Genomic DNA, 23,698 nt, shown 5'->3' on the forward strand with positions numbered 1-23,698 from the left:
CATTACGGTATGTGATCATCAGCTTCAAAGTTCACCAAAATGTCCTACAACGAAATAAAATAAAATGCTATAAATGTACTTATAGGTATTTAGCAAACAGACAGACGGCGGAGTGATTATTTATAAATTTCATTTTAAATTTTGAGGTATAAAGACCTTCAGTTAATTTCATTATACATAATAATATAAGGAGACAGTATAACTAAATATGAACATAATTTTTAAACCTAACTGTGAGTTAAATGGGTCAACTATGATATTTATCTACCTTTTTACGTAGGTTGAAATAACATTTAATAAATAGTCGTTGTATTATTTTGTATCCCACGATGAAATCCTACCTTCGTCCGTGGAGAGGTGTACAGAGGATGTGTGCAACCGCTTCCACAATAAGGCTTCGATAAATAAAGCTAATATCTCTTTTGTTTGAAAACAACAGTATCATAATACTTAGTTAATATTATTTTTATAGTAAGAGTTGAGGAGAGACAACATAGAATAAGACAGTCAATAATATAACAAGTGCAAGTAAGAAATATATCTCATAGATAAGCTGGAAGAAAATGTTTAAAAGTTTAAAATATCTAATACTTAAAGATAGAAGCTGTAATCATAAAGATTATGTGGGGGATTTACTATAACTTGTTTTATCATTATTAATTATTTAGTCCAAGTACAAAAAGACCTAGGAGTATGTATATTGTATGTGCAAAGTTTACAGCAAAAGATTAACTTTTAAACGACGAATTTGATTTGAAAATCTCTGACCCAAGGTCACCTACTAAAATACGCAAACAAAACAAATAATTTAGATAATTTACTAAAGTTTTTTTTATAATATTTACTTAAGCGTAAGTGTTCATTCATGTTGACACGAAACACAATTATCTTTTTAGGTCTTTAAACTTTAAAACTGTACAAACGTCATTAGCGTTTTATAGTTTTGCGTGACAAGCCTAAATGAAGACTTTAGGAATGTTCTAGAAAAATATTTTTTGTCTTTCGTATGTAAAATGTATGTGTAAATGGCATGTCTGACCTTTAAACTTTTGTAAAAATAGGTAACGTGTTACTTTTTATGATTGTTTTGATAAAATAATTATGATGTGAAATATTTTTGACTTTTTGCCAAGTAATACCTACAGAATAAAAAAACGATAGTATTCGAAAATATTTATTTAGAAAATGAAGCAAAAATATTTTTTCGGTTTCATATCGTTCGGCGTTCTTTGCCTACCCTTACGGCAATAAATCACGATGTTATGCATTTGTAAAATATATTAAAAACAGTTATTATTTGCTATAACTAATTTAATATCCTGGATTCGAAATTGTATCTATTATTCTGAAACTCCACTTCGTACAATATACTAAAATCACGGTAGTGCTAGAATGTAAATCATACTAAATCCCCTTGTTTTAGTATTCTGCTTGTACATTCTCGTGAACAAGGTTTTAATTATACCAAACAATTAGCAAGAATAAATACATCAACACGTTTCATTAATTAAATTGATTGTAATAAAGCCTATTCATTGAATATGACCACTATGTAAATATTAAGTTCGTCCGTATGTCCGTATGTATATATTTTTTCTTTTGATAAAAAAAAAATATAGAAAACTATCACGAAAATATAACTACCTACTCGCGGTATGACATCTGGTAACATTTACTGTGAGTATAGAAAATAGCAACATTTTCTAAATACTGAGTCAATCACGCAGAAATTTTTACCACATAAAAGCAACTAGCCTAGCTACGATTACAAAACATTTCCTCAAATTGGTTTAAGTGAAAATTTAGATATACATTTTCATTTTTACAAGAAAACCCACATTTAAAAGTGAACCACAATGATCGTGTTGAACAAAGCGGCCTCGTTTCAAAAGCTTACATTATTGATGCTCTCTCTGCATTGATAAATTGCAATATTGATACAATAATTAATTAAAATTGATAGAGGTCAGCTGATTGAATAAATGTCTTGATATTGATGAACTGTACTGACGTAATCGGTCTTGTAAATAAGAGATAATTGAAAACGCATTATTTTTGATAAAAGTATATATATAAGATAGATCGTGTAATTAGTGGAAACAACGTTGATACGGTTTAGATTGAAATGGGTGGCCATTTGCACAAATACACACAGTTTCGTCTACATATTATTAGATGAATTATTTTTCGTATTAACTCTTTGGCCCTGCTAGGTTGGTATTTTTGGAGGAAGGTAGTATATGTCTATAACATTTCTAGAATAGCGATGTTTGCCTTATAAAATTCAAATAAGATAACATAAAAATGGATTCGCATTAAATATTTATGTGAATAATTCAGTAGACATTTCAAAATAGGTAAACAATACGTCTACGACATCACAAAAAGGCGGAAATGTTTCAAAACCATCATAATATTATTGTTATTTCTGTATCAGATTACTATCAGTGCAGAAACATTTCAAAATACTTATTAATATGCGATTATCGCTATCTATCTTAATGATAAAACAAGACAAAGACATTAGGACATGTCATATATTTTTCAAATGCATGCGCCGTAATTTGATATCTAGGAAATTGTAAACTGATTTGAATATTGCGTTTTATATCGAAATAGTACCTAGTTACCTGAATTATTTTTTTTGAATATTATTATAGTATCCATTAATATGCCTGGTCTCACAAAAAAATAAGTGGGTTTCTGTACCATATTATTTTTGAATTTCCGTAATTTTTACAATCCGTGCAATTGTGAAACTTTTAGAAGAGCGTGCATCTGCATACTCTTTATTACCTTTCGAATAAGGGTGGTAGAAGAGTGCAACGACATAAAAATGTACGTAAAACAATTTTTAATTAAAATTCCTAGTAACCTAAAAACATCTGCTACGAACTTAATACAGCATAAAATACCATATTCTAAAATAACTGGACAAAATACTTAGCCATGGATGGAATATCTAAACCCAGAACACTGCACATGCACTGCACTTTTATATCCAAACAAAACTCTACCTTAACACCTAGTAATTCGGTTCATATCTGTCAAGTCAACTAAAGCAAGAACACTGTACCTTCAAACCCTTTGATTCAATCGAAACTATACCTTACCATATAATAGCAAGGTTCATTTTCGTAAATACAAAGTCCATGGTGGCAACATACTGCATCTTAGTTATTACAAAAAAGGCTTCCAGGCTTCCATATGTTCAACGGATGTATTGATGTGATGTTAATGAAACGTTCTTCGGACAGGTGGTGTATGGGACATTTTTTTCTATACATTAGTACCTGCTGAGTTCTTTGTTGAAAAATTGTGGGTTCAATGTGTTGTGACAAATGGTAACTGTAGGAGATTTTGTTTCGTGTGCTGTTAAAATTGGTGTGTTAATGTTTGCGATTGTGAAGTAGAATGAAAAGAGTATGGGTAGTTTTCAATGGAACACTAAAGATCTATTTTAATTAAAGGCTGTCTTCCTGGAAAGATCTGACTAAGTAGAAGAAATTCTTCATTGTATCCATTTTTTGCTATTATTTTCGTCTTTCCACATAACAGTAAACCTTTGGCTCTATCTATTATGTAATTAACAATACTCAAATTTACCTACAGCATACTAAATCGATGATCGGCTCAAGCAAGAGAAGATTGTCTCGTATATCTCTGCACTCAAAGCTTGAAAGTAAAGTAAAATTACATATTTACTTACTATATTACTCTAACTTCTTATTCATAAAATAAACATCCTACAGTAAACGTTTAATAATTACAATTCGTCGTGCATCCAAAGTACTTAGTTATATCACTTCCTAGTTTTGGAACAACGGCGGCCTTGCGCGCGGCATTGCTCACCATAACGTGCAAACAAAGAAAATAAAGGTGTTTGCTCCTTGATTTAACAATTCACAGACACATTACAATTTATAAATATACACCGAAGATATACGACTGTAGATTTTGAAGTATTACGTTTGCTTCCCGTTAAGATATTTTTAGAAGTAACTAGGACTTTGGATATACCTGGTTTATGGCTAGAAACTAGAGTTTCGTCATTAAAATAGAGCAAACATTGCCTAAGCGCTTATTTTCTACCAAATTTTCGATATCGCATTGGTGAATACTAAGAAGACATTACTTTAAGATATATTTAGTTGCGTTCGAGGTTCCAATAAAAAAAAAGCATTTAAAGTAATAACTGGCCTTTCTTTAAACTTTTGTTCAACCACCCAAGTATTTAAAATTCATTCAGCCCCATATTCAAATCTTTGAATTGTAACAAGAAAGACAGATGTTTTTGAACTACCTGAGAAGATTTGAAAAGAATTACCTGTACTTACTTTTGTATTGTATAAAGACATTTCTTATTATATGGATATATTCAAGGTGCATAAAATTTAACAAACCCAAAAGAAGTTTTTCAATTCATTGTAAGCTACAAGCAATGTTGTTGACATTGTTGAATTGACCGTCACCGAACTGTCGCTCGGTTAACCAGTTTACCTTTTATGGTCAAAAACAGTGGAAATGTTTTAATATACGTAAGCTTATCTTAACTCTTATTTTCGGTCAATTACTGCACCAAGGTTTCAGATAAATATTTTATAAAAGTTAGGTACAATGACAGTCTCAGTACACGGTTTTAAATGCTTTGCGAAATGTGTTAATGCACAATATTCATTCATGGAATTTAAAACTATAATTTCATAAGGCCGAGGTATAAGAAATCACAACTTTATTATTTATTGTAAAATAAACATTTCGACACCCTTGAATGCAATAAAATTTGGACAACAGATCTAAAGCAAAACATAACCAGCCCAGATTAAGACACCTATGGTATGGCACGCAACTTCGTATAGTACGGAAACTTTCTTAAAATATTACAACTAGAATGCAAAAATATTTAAAACAAGTTAACAAACTACATTTTTTACTCCAAGTGCATAAATAATTTGAGTAAAAAACACCGTAACCTTACTGAAGGTTGTATAAGTTGAAGGTGATTGAGTGATAGTCGAAAGCGCCTTGAATTTAAACTTAACACACGAATGGTTCAGGATAAGAGATAATAATAGATGAAGGTTTTATTAGGCTGTTGTTTTGTTGATTACTTTGAATTGCGATCAATAAATTAAGTAGTGAGACAAAAAAACAGAACGAGCCGTTGACTATAAAAAGTTCAACCACGAGTAAGAATACGGAATAAAAACATTGTTTTGATGAAATGAGAGTTACCATAATTTTGAATATCTCTTACACATAACTGCAAAAATTTATTTATATTATAGCTTATTCATAAAGGGTTATAGACAAATGAGTGCGTTTGATATCTTCTAAACGGTGAATGAAAGAAATATCTTCTAATACTATAGCAAATTTGGAATTGAGTCTCACATGACTTGTAGTCATTCACGAAATCGTCTTTTTTTTCTTGAGCAGTATTCATTAATATCAGAAAGCCACATATATTTATTTTATTCGGTCTGAAGCTTCTATTCTTATTACATAGAAGTTTTCAGTAGCAGTACTTAATGGAACTCGCTACAATAAAAATCGTGATTTCAGATTCATCGATCGATATCTAAGGACATTAGTATTCAGTGGTAGTGGGTTTGATTCCCACGTGAGATAAAATGACCTACATAATCATGAAGGTGGTTTAAGACTTGTATGTGCTTTGAATTGTACAGACCTTAAGGCCTTTGACAATGCTCAAGAGAATTCGCCATTGTAGCTATTAACACTGCTGGGTATAAAACGTTTCTAGTCATAGAAAATGGCTTACGATGTTGTACTACCCACCATATTTGATTCACCTGTAACGTATCAGCGAGGCGATTTTAAGCAGATATTGAGATTTCTTTATTGAAATTGGCGTAGTATGAACAAACTAATTTCAATCAATCATAATAAAGTATTTTCAATATCAAGTACTCTATGGAAATACTAAAGTATTGAGTGCTTAGACCTCATATTATAGCGTAGATAAGGCTGTCATTTGATTATTTCTTCAAGCTAATCAACTTTATTTTTGTTGTTGTGATAATGCAGACTCCCTTCGTCCATTCAAAATTTTTTTTAAGTTTTATATGTTAATGTTATTATAGAGCTTTTATTCCAAGCGTTACATTATTCTTAAACTATGTATAAAGAAAAGCAAAACTTAACCTCAAAAGTGATAATCAATCTTATCTTTAACCTCAACAATATTTATTTCCGTATAACAAACAAATACAAACTGAAATATCTGGTACGAACATTTCATAATAAAACATTTGATAAAAATGTGTTACATTACATGTTTATCGCGTTTCCGGAACATTCTGATAGATAGTTTTTATGTGTTATGACGACGAGTGTATCAATGTGTGGTCAAAGATATTATTGTTACGATTCACTTATACCTTTTAGTTGAAGTTAATTAATGTTTTTCATGATAAAACTTACTTCTGAGCGCAATTTCGTTTAAGTTGAAATTCAAAAAATGCAAATTTCGAAAAAGTGGTATTATCCAATAGATTTTTTGTGATACAGTGATAGACACACAGTCATTCTCATAAACTATATACATATATAGGAAGAAAAAGGTTTAGAATTGCATGAGATGTATAAATGAGGTTGTGACCATTAGTTAAGCTAACTTAGTTATCACGCCAGTTGCTGAAATTGCTCGTATTTGCTAAATATCTTTTTTGTTTTGACATTAAATCCACATATTAATCTTCAACATCAAAGCATCCTTACCAAAATTATATAAAGTACTAAATAACAAAAAAGCAGGCACATTTGCATTGACGTAAGTAAACTTTTTTATTTTCAGTTTTAAACTGGATTTCGTACGTCATTCGTTGCGTTTTTATTTTTTTTGTGCATTAGGCGTTATCAAACTGGTAATTTGACGGTTTATTTTAATTTATGAGAGGAATAAAAGTGACACTGTCAATTAAATGTTTAACGAGAGAATAAATTAGTTTGTGTTTTTAGTAAATTACGTGTATGTTATTAAGCATTGCATAAACTGAAAATTAGTTAACTAATTTAGTTAAATTACAAAATTTGTAAGTATCATTCTACATTTTTCATAAAAAGTACCCAAAGTGACATGGGTATCATTTTATTACAAACTATAACATTTTGATAAGAGATGAAGTTGTACTAAAAGTAAGTACTTGAAAAAATACATGAAGCATCATAAAGTAAAAATACATGAACGTAACATGTATATCGAATTATTGTTATCTGTTGTCGGAGCACTGATAACCCCTTTCTGGTTGCTTACTCATAATAATAATAGTCATCGCGGGGTCAAGGGCCTGACATTAGAATTTTTCTGGATTAATATTACTCATTTTCAAATAACTACAAACGTCTGTAAGGTAGTAAGCAAATAGCGGATTTACAATAAAATTACCCGAAAATAAAATGTCAAGTTTAATACATTGCAGTCCAATAGCAACAAACCGTGGCCTACTATTTGTTAATTTTAAGAAATCATAATTAAACAATTTTACTTATGAAAAAATATTTCCTTATTTAAAGGACCTATTTCTTCATAATGCCTAAAACAATCCAATATAATCTTCAAGACATCCAGCCCGCCATAACGGCATAACCCAACAAGACGGCATAGAAATGTAATGACAAAGAGATGAGAGACATTCCGATGAATCACTCGCAAGTGACTTTATTATAGTCTTATTGCAATACCGGCTTATTGTGCGGTCATAAACACGCACTACAAGGAACAATGACTGATATTCTAAACATATGAGATATCACTGAAGGGGCTAGGCAGGTGTGGCAATATTGTAATTGTTAGAAAGAAACGTAAGGAAATTACATTATCTGGTGATGGAGAGTTAGTTACAATATTCGTCATTATACATATATCTGGTACAGGATTAACATTAATGACTATTTATTTTAGTAAATTGATTAAGTACCTGGAAATTTATAAAATCCTAAAATACATTGATCAAATTATAGGCAATGGATTGTTATAAGCTAAATAGGCAATAAGCTCTTTTTTAGAAAAAACCAATTGAAAGAGATGGCACATGTTTTTCAAAGAATTCGCCTGATGTTGCCATCAGACCTCTTCTGGTTAAGATAAAATCACTAAAACACTCAAGTATTTTCATTAATACCAAGATAAAAAATGTATCAAAATATAATTACGTAAATATTCACGGAAGAAAACAATTATGACGTCAAAACGCTTGTTTGTACTAAAAGACATTTCCTACATCAGTAAAGACTTGAGATAAAAGCATATTTGGATTACAGACGTCATAGTTACCAATGTTACTTTGAAGCAAATACACCCTATATTTCTTTCCTTTTATTTTTCTGTATAGAGTCAAAATTAAGTGATTACCTAGTATCTAAGTTGTTCAAGCCATCTAGTTAACTTGACAGCTGCCTGTGACGACATTCGTCGTCAACTTCTGTCAATCAAATAAAATATATCGGCAGATGTTTCTCGATAGACGACAATTTGTATCAAACTCAGAGACACGTTAAAGTATTCTTTTATTTAATTTATTTATAAAGAAAAAATCGACATGAAGACGTTTCGAAAACCAGCATAGTTAATTTTATTCACTGCTTATTTCAAAATCAATTTTTTGACTTCTAAAGTTACTCTTAACTAGGTACCTATTTACAATTTATAAAGAGTTGAATTCTTATTTAATGTCTTTTAGTAGTCAGAAATAAGGGCTTCCTTTAAAATGAGTAAACTTCATCTTATTACTATAAATTTTCTATAACAAGCCATGCGATATTAAAATCAAGTTATTATAGGTAAACTCATACCGATGACACACTCATCCGGGATGAGTCAGACGCGGTTGTTCCCGAAATAGTCTGTCTGTCTGTGCGCTCTATATACAGAAATGCTGACCAGTTTACAACATTCACTAATTAGTAGTCGTTTTATTGCTTCCGTAGTCGTTTAAGATGTTTAACGAGTGAATTTGTAGTATGAACATCTAAAATGTAGCTTTAGCGCAGCAGAGTATAGTCTGGCTTCCTTCATATTTAGAATAAACCATAGGCCACTAATGGTTTATTAGAATTGGTTTACAATTAACTGTGAAAAATATGGAAATTGTCAGGTACGTGATATGCAATCAGTTGAATAAAATATAACAAAGAACGTATATGTATTTTTATAATACCAATTTTGAAAGGACATTATATTCATTTACGGAAGTCCCCAAATTGGACTGGTTTGACGAAAATAACCCTAAAAACCCACGAGACAGGTATAAAAAGCTTTCAATACATTTGCAACATAAAACTTGACCCAAATCAAAACTTGTATGAAACGTACGTATTTCGAAATACTTCATTTTAACACATAATACCACAATAAGTTTAACAATGGCCAAATATGTACGTTTTTGAGTACTAAACGAAATAATTACTTATAAGTTTTAAGTAAGGTAGTTATTTGTTTTAAACTATAACCACAATTTACGTCACGGGTTTGGGATTTTACACATTTTTGATATTATTATTCGTACCTATTTATAATATTGTATGGCCAGTCACGTTCCTTAGGAATTTCATTTAGTCACACTAAATATAAATAAAGTAAATATCAATTCCTAATTAATAGGACCATATCTATCACTGACTCTATTAACTCCTTGCTTTCTAAGAATTCGTTTTTAATCAATAGAAGTTCATCACTACTGAAAACGAGACATTCATAGTTAATTGCAAACACTAAACGTAAACCATCAAAATGTTATGTGTCTTTTGGCGCGGACATTCTAAACATGGTTGCATCTTAGTGCTTTTCCTATAGAGTATAGGTTAAAAAGTCCGCAGCAGTTTATTTAAGATACCAGCAGTTTTGTTATGTTAAAAGCTTCTTGAGCTACGTTAATTTATACTAGGTTGATCTGACGACAAGTGAATAAAAATTTAAATAGAATTATATAGAATGTGTTACATCTTACACAGAATATATTGCGTTACAAGCACTAATGCACTATGATCTAACATGGCCTTTGCTAGTAATAAGTCATCATAATAGGTACATGGCGCCACGGATTGATGACGCAAATTGGAGACAAATATGATAAACTTTAGCGTAAGTCAGCGTAAGTACGAGTTGTGTGAATATTAAATTACTGTGATTTGCAATTTGCATTGGTACATTACAATTTGATTTTAATAACAAGATTTAGTTTATATGCTTACTTACTTCATAAATATTGCTCAATATACAGCTACGACTAATTAGTATGTAGATACTGAAAAAGTTTTTTTTCAAAATGTTATACATTAGTGATTATCATATTATACTTTCAAACTAAGTAAAGAAGAAGAAAGACAGCAATATTTAGATCAGATTTTTGAATGAACTACAATACATTTTGCATTTTGAAGTTTTTTAATATTCTTTTTGAATATAATTTCAGTAACTGCAATAATGTAGAGTTTGTCTAGTGCTCTTCTGTTTTTAAAAACGATGGAGACTTTATCAATAAATTGCGCAAAATATCATAAAATGAATCAAGTTTTACATTACACATTTTTACATCAAAGATGAGTAATATTATACGCAGTACAGTGTTCCCACGATACACCTTTATCAAGTAAATATTTACTTTCTTATCACTTATATTATATACTTTACTTTGTATGCAGCTGTCGCATTTATCTTATTAACCTACTTACGAAGAGTGGATTATGTGCTGTCATAAAAATGATAGAGTAAGATATGGAAATAGTCTGGCTTTGTTACACGTTGCCACAAAGAAGTTAGAACGAACAAAAGAAACCTTGGTGTATATATTGTTGAATGTAGAAACATACTGTCTTCAACTCTAAAGGACTTAACATAATATATACTCGTACTTACTATCTATCAAAGTTATGATAGTTAAAACAACAATCAGTTGTGCAATTATAGATTTTCGCCAATTACCGAAATTGTAACCTTAGAAGTAATGTAAGCTTAGAAGCTTCATAAAATATCTACTAACTTATGTCTATGAATATACATATAGTATACTATTAAGGAATAAAGTAGCTACACGTAGCTATAAAAATATTCAAAATCAGTAATTTCGGATATAAGACTTTAAAAACAAAATTCAAAACTGACATTTATTTCCTGTGCCTACATTATCATATTCGTTCAATACGACCACACCTTCTGTACCCTTTACACACAAATCTATAAACCTAATCTAATCGTTTAGCCTAAAAATAACCGTTCATAATATACATATTGACATACATCGTACTGATAATAAAAGATTATGAGGTTAACGACCTTCTAGAGACGGTGACGTATTTATTTTATAGGTTAAACTGGCTATTAAGTTCTTAGTGGGTTAGTAATTGTAAGACTAGTTTCTACCCGTGACTTAGTCCGCGTGGGTACGCGACCGATAGTACTAAGATATATCTATCCAGTATCTTTGAGTAAAAGGTATCTTTTGTGCGATTAACTATCTGTATGTCAAGTTTTATCAAAGCAATTTATTAGTTATTTGCGTAAAAGTGTTACAAACATGCATTGATCTTTACAAACTTAAGTATTTATAAATTACGATTGGAGTAAACCTTGCATGCCTGAGAGTACTTTTGAATAGTTTTTAAAAGCATGCAAAGTCCGTAACCCGTACTTGGTCAGCGTATTGGAATCAAGGCCTAATTCTGAGAGGATACTAGTGCGAAATAAATATTTTAAATTAAAAATATTATTTATTTTGTAAACTATTTTTGTATTTAATCAACAGTTTCTCAACTTCGTGATGTCACAGCAATTGTACGTTTTATTTCAAAAGAGAATTCAATTAAAATTTATTGGTTTAAGTAAATAAGTTTTAACAATCAATCACAATGGCATGTGCTAATAATAAAATTAATTGTTTTTATCACCTTTTAACTTTGAAAGGTCGTTGACCTTTAAGTCTACGTTCCATATTGATAGTGAAATATTTGGAACATTTTTGGTTTTATTTATTTCGGATAATGAGGCTCGTTATGAAAGAAATACAGACATTTTGGTACTAAAAATAAGGAAAAAGTAAATTAATGGTAACTTCAGAAAAAATGGTACTGACATTATGAATAATGAAATTGATGAGGATGTATGAATGTTCGTTAATCCTTTACACATAAATTAATAAATAGATTTTAATAAAATTTCGCACGCAGGTAGTTTATTTCCATAATTAACACAAAGCACACTTATTATAAAAACAAAAAGCGTTTCATACGGACATAAGCTAGTATGATAGCATTGCTCAATGCTAACCTCCTGATGTTACTTAAATTTTTACTAATAATTTAACATTGCTTCACTTTCCTAGACAAAATTCCCACAGGATGTTCAATTCTATTCCACTGAACTTAACGGATATACAGCCTACTAGCAATACACCCCGGATCCTCTTGCATATCCTTTCACGTCCTGTTCGGTGGGTAAATTAAACTTGTTCAAGTGGAAGTCCACTCACGTTAAACATTTCCGTTCAAAGACTTTTATGTGTCCAAAACTCCGTTTTTTGTTCATTTTGTTCTAAAAAGCGGTATATTTTGTAACTGTTTACTAAGTGTATTTTTATAGCAGTTACTTTATTATATTGATACTTATTGAATAATTCCGTGATAGTTAAGGGAGAGACGATAAAAAGTGAGGCATTTTTACATGAGCATTACAGACCCACCTTTATTTTAAATTTAAAATTATCAATTACTTTGTTTTTTGGCGTATTACTCCCTCTGCCTGTCTCTCAGAAAAGTAAAAATTACTCTTAGAGCAAAAGTTGTTTGAAGACGCAAAAATAACTCCTAAATCGGTAATGTGTTGAAGGAATGTAATGCACTTGTAACATAATGTATTTTCTAATTAAATCCAAACACAAATACCGATTACACAACGCATAACGAAACCTAATCGAAGCTAATCGATAAAAGAAATCGATTTAATTTGATTGAAAAATGTAGTAAAGAGATTTTTTGCTTGTCTTACGATTTTCCGCATCGGCTACGTTTGTAGTGTGTTCAATATTGGGAGCAAAGGATTTTTTACTGGGAATTGTAATTTTAGTATCGTCAAGGCTTTATTCAATTAAATTTGGTTCTACTGAGCAAAAACGCAAGGAAATGCAGGCACATAGAAAGAGACATTGTTAGTTTTTATTTTGAACTTTATTAAAACTGCAAGACCTTTTGTGATTTGAATTTAAAATAAAAAAAGAGATACCTATGGACAAAAAGTATCACTAGCATAAGTAATTGCTATTTAAAAAATAATATTCTGCTTTTTGTATTATATCATTTAATGCAGGATGGAAGCAATTATTATTATGTTAATTGCTAAAAAAGCTTTAAGCGTAATACTTTAAAGACTTTTTATAAAAACTAGAACAACGTTTTAACTGCTGTTTTATTGTTCAAAACAACTTCATTTCCTCTCGCAATATTCCGATCAACATAATTACAATTAATGAACTTCCAAGTAAAGTCAATGTACTGAAATGACGTCAAAATAACTGTTTTTTGTCTCATTCCAGCGAACGGGTTCGTTCACATATCCTTCTCTTTTTATTGAGTGCAACTAATTGCTTTCGTAGCGCCTTTTCAGTTTCGTGAATTTCCATACAAAGTAAAGCAAAGAAAGGCGAATGCTTAATTGTCTTAGCTTTTAAAAGTACCGTTAATTTTATGCATTTACATGTGACAAAGAAATGAAAGTTAAAATTTGCAGATTTTTTTATTATAATACTACAAAGTTAATGTTTTGATTTCGCCAGCTTCAATACTATCGTGGAAACACCAATCATAAAATCTTGACAATTCTAACAAACTATTAATACTGCCCAAATAATGATCAAATAGCCACGACACCATAACATTTCTCTTATATTACCTTTGGTTCTACAAACTGAATGAAATACTTAGAAAAACTCGAATAAAAATGTTTTGTACTTAAATAGTTGCCAGTACTAAAAGATACAAAATCATTCACCAGTATATAACCATAGGTTTACGACTCAACTCGGATGTAGTAACAACGTGATTTTTCCGTCACAACTTCACAAAAAGGAGTAAACACACATCACACAATAAAACCATAATTTACAAACATAACAAGCAAAAATGTTGAATTTTCACTCAGGAAATCGTATACGATTGTTTCGAGTTTCCTGAGTTAGGACCCACGTGGTGTAAACAATAAAAAAACAGTCAGTAAAAAGTGACACTATTGTTGAAAAGAACTGTTGCAAGATAGATCTAAAATCGATTCGTCAGTGCGCCATGATCGCGAGAATTGGTTAGACGTTAGACAAATTTATTTTATACTAAAACTATTTATAACACTTTCAAGGATTTTGCAAAGTTTCTTTTGTTTCGAAAATTTTATTATTTAACTCACTTTATGTACGGTCTAAAGTAACGTAAAAGTGATTTCTATTTTGCAAGTTATATCATTCTAAAAATTAATATTTTAGAGTTATAACAGTTTAGCACTGAACCGCGTTAATCCTGAACATTTCTCTCTCAATTTCTCATAGTGAAGTGGTATAATTAAATAAGTGATTAAAATGCGTCGGCACGTCTACAACCAGTCGTGTTCAGACGATGAGGACGATTGTTTTTATGACGTCAGACATTACAGGCGGTTGAGAAGGGAATCTAAAATGATAATTTTAACCCGTTCGGTAAGTTTTTTCGATGTTTTCGTTGAATTGTTCTTTCTTGATGATGTTCCGATATTATGTTAATGAGTATAAGGCTCTAGAATGTTTGATGATGTGTTAATCAAACTATTTGTAAACAAATATTTTTTACTTGGGAATATTAAGTATCTAAGTTCATATACAACACAAACAATAACGGTTTTATAACAACTAAACAAAATAAAAACTAACCTACACGTTTCGAGAACAATGTGTCTCCCGATTAGCAGAATATTAAAAGGTCATAACCACCAGTAATTGCAATAAGAAGTGGGCTTTTCCTAAAATAAGTATATTGTATTTTTTTACATTATCTTCGTTGACCTTTAAATCCTTCTTACTTAGTTTATTTGGAGAGACAGGTGACATAGATCGGTAGTGTGGTAAACAAAAATATATGAGAAAAAATTGCTCACGAATCACTAAAGGTGAAACGCGTAATAACAACCTATCAAAACAAATACAAAATAATTATCATTATAATAATTATGTATTCGTAGTATTTATTTAATTTAGAATTAACTATTGGCATACGTTTTTTTACCAAGTTATTTCATGCAACTCATTTTATTCGCAAAACAACAAAGAGTAACTTAGCTGTCAAAAATTTCGATTCAATCCAAGTTCCCTTTTTCGACCAACATTGAATCGTTTGACAATAAATATTCTAGAAGAGATCAATTCATTACTTACTTATACTTACACCACTAAAGCACTTAAATTCAAACTGTTCAAATCATTGGGACCCATTTTAAACTCTAAAATGGCTAAAGTATATTGGTCTTCCATCAAAATCCAATTCTCTCAAGAATCTCTCCATAAAATGAGATCCAATGTTTCAATTGGTTATCTTTGCATTGGACAGAATTGAGTTTCACCCAATATTGGGCCAAGATCCGCAAATGTTTGGCCAACACTTGAGGTCGAATTCGTTGTTTGAATTTTAAACAGGGACGTATTCAAAGAAGTGAAGATAAATTAAATTAGTTTTTATGTGAAGTTCTGAATTTCCCTATTTTTATTAAGTACTTTTTCATTTGTTTTACTACTGATTTCAAGGCTTACCTCTACAATTTTTAAGTCAAATATTTGTTTTAAATAATACAGTGTTAAGTTAGAGCCCTAATAATTCTATAGTAATGTAATGTTAAAACAGCACATAAAATCGTATCAGTTTCGTGACGCAAGGCCAAGTGCGTCACAAAAATGATGTTGACCTGCGGTAAACTAGTTTTATTTCGCAAACAAGACATTTAAATGAATCATTTGGTATGACATTATGTTTACTTTATGTGTACTACAAAGTTACAATACTACTATGAAAACTATGCCTTTATTTAATTGTTCTCATTTGCTCTACATTTTACTCAAATAAGTGTAATATCGTTGATTTACTATGACTATCGACCATTGAATATCTATCGGGAAGTGTTGTGCGGAAACCGGATCAGCGCCCCTAGCGTGTTTCATAGTAACTAATTCATCAACTAGATTTTAAATGTCAAAATTTCGATACTCAAACTGCCGAGTGAAGTCAAAATATTCCTCTACAGTTCATTGCACAAGTACTAACATACAGTATCAACAAATAATCCACGTAATTTAAGGTTTTTGTTCTCAACCTAATCATTTTCTATCTAAATCCAGCAAGTGAATGTCCATTGACCTTGGTGAGCCGTTACGTTGTTGTCTTATTTTGTAACGAGTACGCGAAATATAATGAACCCATTTGTGCTTAGAAGACGTTTAGCTATTGAGTCATTTCGGTAACGCACCGCATTGTGAAATTCAAAAATTACGTCCAAGTACTGTTGTTTCAGACGGTTGCTGAAATAGTCGTAAATATTTTTTTGGGAAATCAACTTTCAGGTTTTGAGTCTTAGCTTGTACATTTTTGAAAGTAATAAAGAAAAAATTCTTAAATATATTGGTGACTATGATCAAGTTTAATCATGAGCCTTCCTGACCTTATTAGCTAAGAAATTAATTGCTTAACTTGCCATAAGTCTTGTAATTCCGACAAGAATTTGATTTATATATCCTCGCTTGAATTATATAAATTTATAAAATTCTTATGCACCAGACAAATTTTATAGTTAAAATTTCATGAATCTCTCTAAAACCCGAAAGAATAAGTTTTATAAAAATGCACGTTTCAACTTCAAATTAATTGTCATAAGTAAGTTAAGTATTAAACTTTTAATTAAGAAAAATAGTTTCTTGTACGTGAAGATAAAAAAAATTCTTAGACAAATTGAATGTACCTATTCTGTAAAGATAAAGTAGGGGAGAAGTGCCATGAAAGGGACACGTATTGAAAGGGACATTTCAAATCACAGCTAAAATAAAAACCGATTCGGATCAACATTATTGTTGTTGTATGGCAGCACCAACGGACATTCGATCGCACCTAACTTCATGCTTCTGTCACTTCAAAGGTGGCCACCGCGTGTCAGTGTTCGTATTACGGTAGAAAAGTATTTTTTTAGCTATTTTTGTAAAACGTTTTTTCAAGTGAAGTGAATTGATTATTTATTATTTTTCATAAGATTAGTATCTCCTTGTCGTACACGAATATTAAAACAAAAGGTAAGTACACTTTTATTTACAATTGTAGATTTTGTGGTTATGTTTTCATTTTGACTATGATATTTATGAAAAGGACACAACAAACGGTTATGAACGGGACGTCCCTTTCATGACTGCTTTTATCACTGTGATCAATTATTATTTATCATTGCAGATAAAATGTCACCAAAAAAGAGAACCCGGGTGTTGATGCCAAATAGTTTGAAGAGGCAGTGAATGATATGCACCAAATGGGCACACGAAACCTGTGGCATTAAAGGCATTTTCAATTTGTCACTAAAAATATTTTTCAGATAATACCTAACCAAAGTTAAAGAAGACAGTTAATTAGTGTTTAAGATGTTTATGAAACTATGTAATGTACCTAGGTATTGATCTCTATTTCAATTACATGTTATATAATAACTTGTTATGTTCTAATAATAAAAATAGTAAGACTAGACATAACAATTCCTTTACTTTAAAATCTGATCGTAAACTTTCTTAAAATTATCTATTGTAGTGGTGGTTCCTTTATTATGTTTGTTTTTTACTTAATTTGACCTGATTATTTTAGATATTTTGTACTGTCCCTTTCATAAATGATCATGTCCCTTTCAAAACAGGCCATTTATGAAAGGGACAAAACACACATTTTTGAAAAATGCAAAAATAAATGACTCAACATCTAGAATTAATAATAACTGTATTTTATTTCAATAGTTAATTAATGAAGGCTTCCCATTCAACTCCAACCTAATAAAAATAATATTTTATATACTTATTAGAGGCTCCACAACATAAATGTCCCTTTCATGGCACCTCTCCCCTAGTTTTACGTGGTTAACCTTTAAATAAATATAAATTTAACCCATTACTGTCCCACTGCTGGGCAAGGGTCTCCTCCCGTAATGAGGGAGGGTTTAGGCCTTGAGTCCACCACGCTGGCCAAGTGCGGGTTGGGGACTTTGCATGCCCTCAATTAATGTATTAAACAAATTTTAGGCATGCAAGGTTTCCTCACGATGTTTTCCTTCACCGTTGGAGCATGTGATAATTATTTCTAATACACACATAACTTCGAAAAGTCATTGGTGTGTTGCCTCGGGTTCGAACTTGCGACCACTTGCGTGGGAGGTGTCAACTTATACCACTCGGCTATCACTGCTCTTTAACAATGGTTAACCTTTACCAATGTTAAATTTAAATGCATTTACTTTAATAAAGGCTCTACATGTATAAACTAAAGATAGTCAAAGCATAGAAAATTATATCTTATTTTTATTTCTAAGTAGAATCAAAATTGCCTTTAAAATGTTTTGTTTTACTCTACAATCAAAATAATTAACGTTTAAAATGTTTATCTTGCGACTACAAGACTATTACTATTATTATTTCTACAAACAAAATAAATAAGTATATATTTAATCTTGATTGCAAGTTTAACTTACGTTATGTTAAATTATACAATTATTCGTTTATATAAAAGGATAATTATTATTTGGATCAAACAAATTTTCTGTAATAATTTTTCAAACAACATAGACTCGTACAAGTGGTATAATTAAAGAAAAAGATAAGAACAAAATTATTTCATTTATAAAATATTATTATTTTATAAAATATCCATGCGTTAGGAAAATATTTTAACGTAAATGTTCTGAACAATACTTGTTAATATAAAGTATATAGTATTACAATGTAATAGATATTTACATAAGTATCTATTACCCAGTAATATAACACTTCAGTCATATGTATATGAACCAGTCATGCATTAAACGCATGCTCAAAAGCACATTGCCATGCTCGTGCGATACCAGCTGCATGCTATACTCAAAAGACGCATGCACTTATGCAAGTCGAGTCTCATCAAGTATGCTTATTTTGGAAAAATACTTAGTTTAAAGAGCTAATAGATAGTAAAGCCTCTTATATAATTATGAACAAAGCACCAAAGCTGGTTGACAACAATTAAAAGATAAGAGCCATTGTGAATATTATTTGATTATCAACTGCAATTTACACGAAGAACTACAGCATTATAACTTAATTTAATTTGTACGGTCCATTTCGAAGATACATACTAATTCTATCTCTATTCTTCAACTCTGTTTAACAATTTACAACCAACTATTACTAAGTTAATAACTTATTTTGCAAACAACCTTTCATCCCTACATGCTCCCACTCTATAGCCGCATGATCATCAACTCGCATCAGCGTGGTACAGTATACTTCATATATACAATGCCAGATTTACTAATAAATACAAATTTTGTCCCACTGTCCACCTGTTAGCATGATTTGAATGACGATAATATGCGTGTTTATTGATCGTGATGGATAAATTGAAGGACGAATTAGTTCAACGTTCTAGAAGTGACTATGTATACAAAGACTTGTTACATGTAACAAGGTGGCTTTTATTTGTTTAAAAAATGTACTAATTAATTTGTATTAGTACAAATGAGATAGACAACGTCCAACTGATTTGAAAACTACTTGAACTTGGGGACCACGCTAGCGTTTGTCCTGAAGGGAAATTGCACCCACTACTAGTGCTAGCAGTGCTAACTCAACCTAGTTTGTATACAGTTTCAAGTATATATTTTGATTAGTTCAGAATGCTGATAAAGGTAATGTGTATTCGAAAAACGTTTACAGTGTTCATTTGTCTTTACAACAAGAATACAATATTTATATAGGATGCAGTTAATAGGAGTGTTATCCCTGCAACTGAATAGTTAAAGCTTTTAAATTCAGAGTTCTATATCAAACAAGTCTATAACACGTTCACAATTATTGAATCTTCGAATACACAAACATACAAAAAACTAGCGGATTGCGAATTTTTTTATGCCCGTAATCATCATAAACCAAATGTATGCAAGATTAGAACGATGTCAGTAGAATCACGTGTTTGTATACTCGTGTCTATCAGTCACTTACGAAATAAACATAATCCGGTTTTATAAGCAGTTCACTTCGAAGGCCGTCAGAACCACTCTGGTTTTAACTTAGATAAAAACATTACTCTATTTCAAACTGAACAATATTTTGTATACATTATTATTAAAATTTCAATAGGTTTTTCCGGAACAAAATAATAGGATAGCTCGTTTTTATATTGACAGAAAGGTAAACATATTTATTGGAATATTATGGAAATAGATTTTGCACAAAAAGTTGTAAACAGTTTTTTTCTAGTTTTGTATTATAAGTTGTTTTGATAGAATGTTAACGGATTTTTCTTATTGTGTAGAATATTTTATATTCTAGAAGACTTTATAAAAACAGCAAAAGAATGATCGTTTTTATTGTCCTCTGATCCAAAGAAAACTAAATAATATTGTAACATAAAAGAGCGCAGCTGACTATTATTTCAAAGGCAGATAATATCTACAGAAAAAGTAGTTTTGTGGTAACAATTTACATAATCAAGATAATGAATGAAAATAAATGAAATAAATGTAATTCATTAATGTCCCACTGCTGGGCAAGGGTCTCCTCCCGAAATAAGACGATAACTAAAATTGTATATAGTTAGTAATAAAATGCATAAAGATAATCACCTCAAAAAGTTATGCGTTTGACATTGATTTAAAGATTTGTTTCACCCTACTTTACCCACAACATAATTAACTCATATTAAACTAGAACTCTCACATATTAAAAGCCATACAAAACGTTATATCTGTTCCTATAGCGACGTTACACCATAAGGTGCAAAAAACACCAGCTTATTCAACCGTTCTCATTTCACATCGAGAGACGTTTCAACACTGTACATGTATGTAATCCAGTGAAAGACACGCGATAAAGGGATAGTACAGCTTATGGCGGCTATGACGTCATTTTACGGTTATAATTTTTAATCTCACAAAGAAAAAGAGCTTGCTAATTTTTTTTGGTGACGGGCATAATAATATGTAAGTAGTTTGAGATAAATGTGTAAATTTTTAACGAATTAACATTAATCTGAAATTTTAGTTTGACGTTTACGATTTTGTCGATCTACCTCTCTAAAATGTTATCCTTCTTTTGCCATTGATAATTTTAACAATTTAATTACAAAGTAATTTATGTGACAAAAACCTAACATAAATCAAGAATAACAAGAACTAAAAACAAACAAAACATCATTCGCAAAGTGGTATAACCTTTGCGCCTAGAATATTATCTTTCACAAAAAAAGGTTCTAAATCACGTGTTCAAACTGGATCGCATTTCAACCAGAAATCAACAAACAAGGTTATACGTAAGGTCATTATTACAATGACATAATAATCTTAAATTGTATTGCAAATTAATTCTCTTATCAGAGTTATTGAGTGGTTTCCTCAATATAATGTCAATGCTATATGTTTAAGTGTTATGTAATTCCGTTGCTAGGTTACGGTAAAACTGCGTTGTTTGTAGTGTGTACGTTTCCTATTAGTAAGTGTCGTTTACAGTAATACTTGATGTTTTAGATAAATATCCTTTGTGTTACGTAAGTTTCTGTAGGTAGTATAGTACTTGATTTGCTTATATTTATTGATATTCAAATTGACCCGATTTCGTCCCGTCCAAAAGTTTAACGGCTAGACACGCTTTGTATTTGAAAAAAGACGTTTTTACTACTCATTTTTAAACAGTTTAGATATTTTTTTTATTGTAAAACATTAATAATAATCAATGGTATTTTTTATAATATTTAATAGAACTAGTTGGGATTCCAACCGAAAAAAACCTCTATAAGAAACTTTGAAAAACAAGGCGGATATATAAAACCATTTTTGAGTTTTTGCGTTACCATCATGTTTGGCAACTTATTTTTATTTATACTTGTTGAAAATAAATCAGCATTTATGTATTCTGAACTTGAAACAATTAAAATTTTATTTCCATATTCTATAGCTTGGATATATCAAGCGTCAGTGGCCGTCCGCCTTTAAGGTTAACGCAACAGTTCAATGACTGTTATAAATGGCAAACCGAGCTTCGATTCCCGGTTCAAGTAAGGAAACATATTGAGTATTGAGTTGTTATGTGACAAGTAAACCTTTTCGAATGTATGTCATGGCTATCGAGTGCGAGTAAACTTACCATTTTGTGTCGAGTCGTTTTTAAAACCTGTTCTTTTGTATTAAGTTATGGTTTTGTATTGAATGTTTGTTCAGACTGGCAATACAAAGTTGACCGTGTTACTAGGTTACTTTGTGTCATATTTTTATAATATTTACACGATTACTACAATATGTTTAAATAAATCTTATATTTACGGCAAGATTTGACAAGGTGAACTTGTTTTAAAGCAGTCTCTATGTCTCTCATAAAACGATCTATTAATTCGTCCTATCTCATCTAAATTGGTTCAACCTTTTTTAACGAGAAAGTGTAACAGAAAAGCTAACACCAATTATCCTAGATAGAAAAAACTTCCTTCTTTTGCCCCGCATTCGTAAGTCATGGCATCATACATGCCAGCCAGTTGTTAGTTGATTTACTCCTTAAATAAAGAAATCTATATTGTTTGTTCAAAATTACCATAAATACACAACAACCTGTATTTATTTATATTTAACTACTTGACAAAATATGGCATAAAATATCTCTATAATAAGGAAGTTATGGAAATTATTGTTTACACAATCTATTTGTATACTAAAATAAGGTAAACAAAACCTAGCTCCTGGACTAGTGTGCGAGCGAGAGGTCCGACAAAAAGTCATTACGCGAGAAAGGGATAGTACGTTGTAGTGCAGGAGTTAGAATCTTCCTATTATTACACACCCGGAATTTATTCATCCGTGTATCATCAATCTGAAGCAAGCGACGTAATTACTTTTTTACGTCAATAAGATTCAAATTGAAGTAAACATGACTAGATCTTACTAAATTCTTGTGTCGGGAACTGTTTTAAGAGGTTGTTTTACGTTGCATTGTAAAAATTGTAAAGGATTTTAAAAATGGTCTTAATATGATAATATTCTCATTGCTTCTGACATCCTAAATATGGCACGCAAACATGACATTTTAACTCCTAAAATAGCAATATTTAAAAAAAAAATTCTTCTCTTCTAAATTATGATTGCATCTATTTTCGCTTCAATAAATCACTTTATCTGTGAATCATGGCTTCAAGAACAGAAAGTGCATGTTGCAAATATGCAGAATAGCCAATTTAGCATGCATTGCATAAGATTGTAACATTAATTCAGCGAATATTTTTGCGATAACTGTTTTAGAAAGTATTGCGTTTTAGTGTATTTTTTGCATCTGCATCGTAACGCATTCATTACCTTTTATGAAGATTTCAGACTCATAAAATACAGAGTGAAAATATATGCGTCGTGTTTTTATACATTCTTAGAAAGGCTACTAATTAAAAAGTCCAAAATAAAAAATAATTTAGTTAATTGTGCAATCTT

General features: G+C 30.6%; 2 protein-coding genes across 4 annotated transcripts in view; one reads left to right on the plus strand and one right to left on the minus strand.

Annotated features, from left to right (window-relative positions):
- Window positions 1–23,698, minus strand: part of Ac76E (adenylate cyclase type 2 Ac76E) — a 201,706-nt gene that overhangs the window by 65,116 nt on the left and 112,892 nt on the right. The gene's annotated exons all lie outside the window — the stretch shown is intronic.
- The window catches only part of LOC142978208 (uncharacterized), a 54,919-nt gene that overhangs the window by 9,999 nt on the left and 21,222 nt on the right, over window positions 1–23,698 (plus strand). Inside the window, exon 1 of one of the 3 annotated variants that reach the window (XM_076122539.1) lies at window positions 14,565–14,696. The exons of the other annotated variants lie outside the window; for them this stretch is intronic. Coding sequence (XP_075978654.1) covers window positions 14,580–14,696 — 117 coding nt within the window. The 5' untranslated portion in view covers window positions 14,565–14,579. Of the gene's footprint in view, window positions 1–14,564; window positions 14,697–23,698 lie in introns of those variants that run through there. 3 annotated transcript variants of the gene reach the window in all.

The sequence above is a fragment of the Anticarsia gemmatalis genome, chromosome 14 (assembly GCF_050436995.1).
Source record: "Anticarsia gemmatalis isolate Benzon Research Colony breed Stoneville strain chromosome 14, ilAntGemm2 primary, whole genome shotgun sequence".
NCBI classification, from domain to species: domain Eukaryota; kingdom Metazoa; phylum Arthropoda; class Insecta; order Lepidoptera; family Erebidae; genus Anticarsia; species Anticarsia gemmatalis.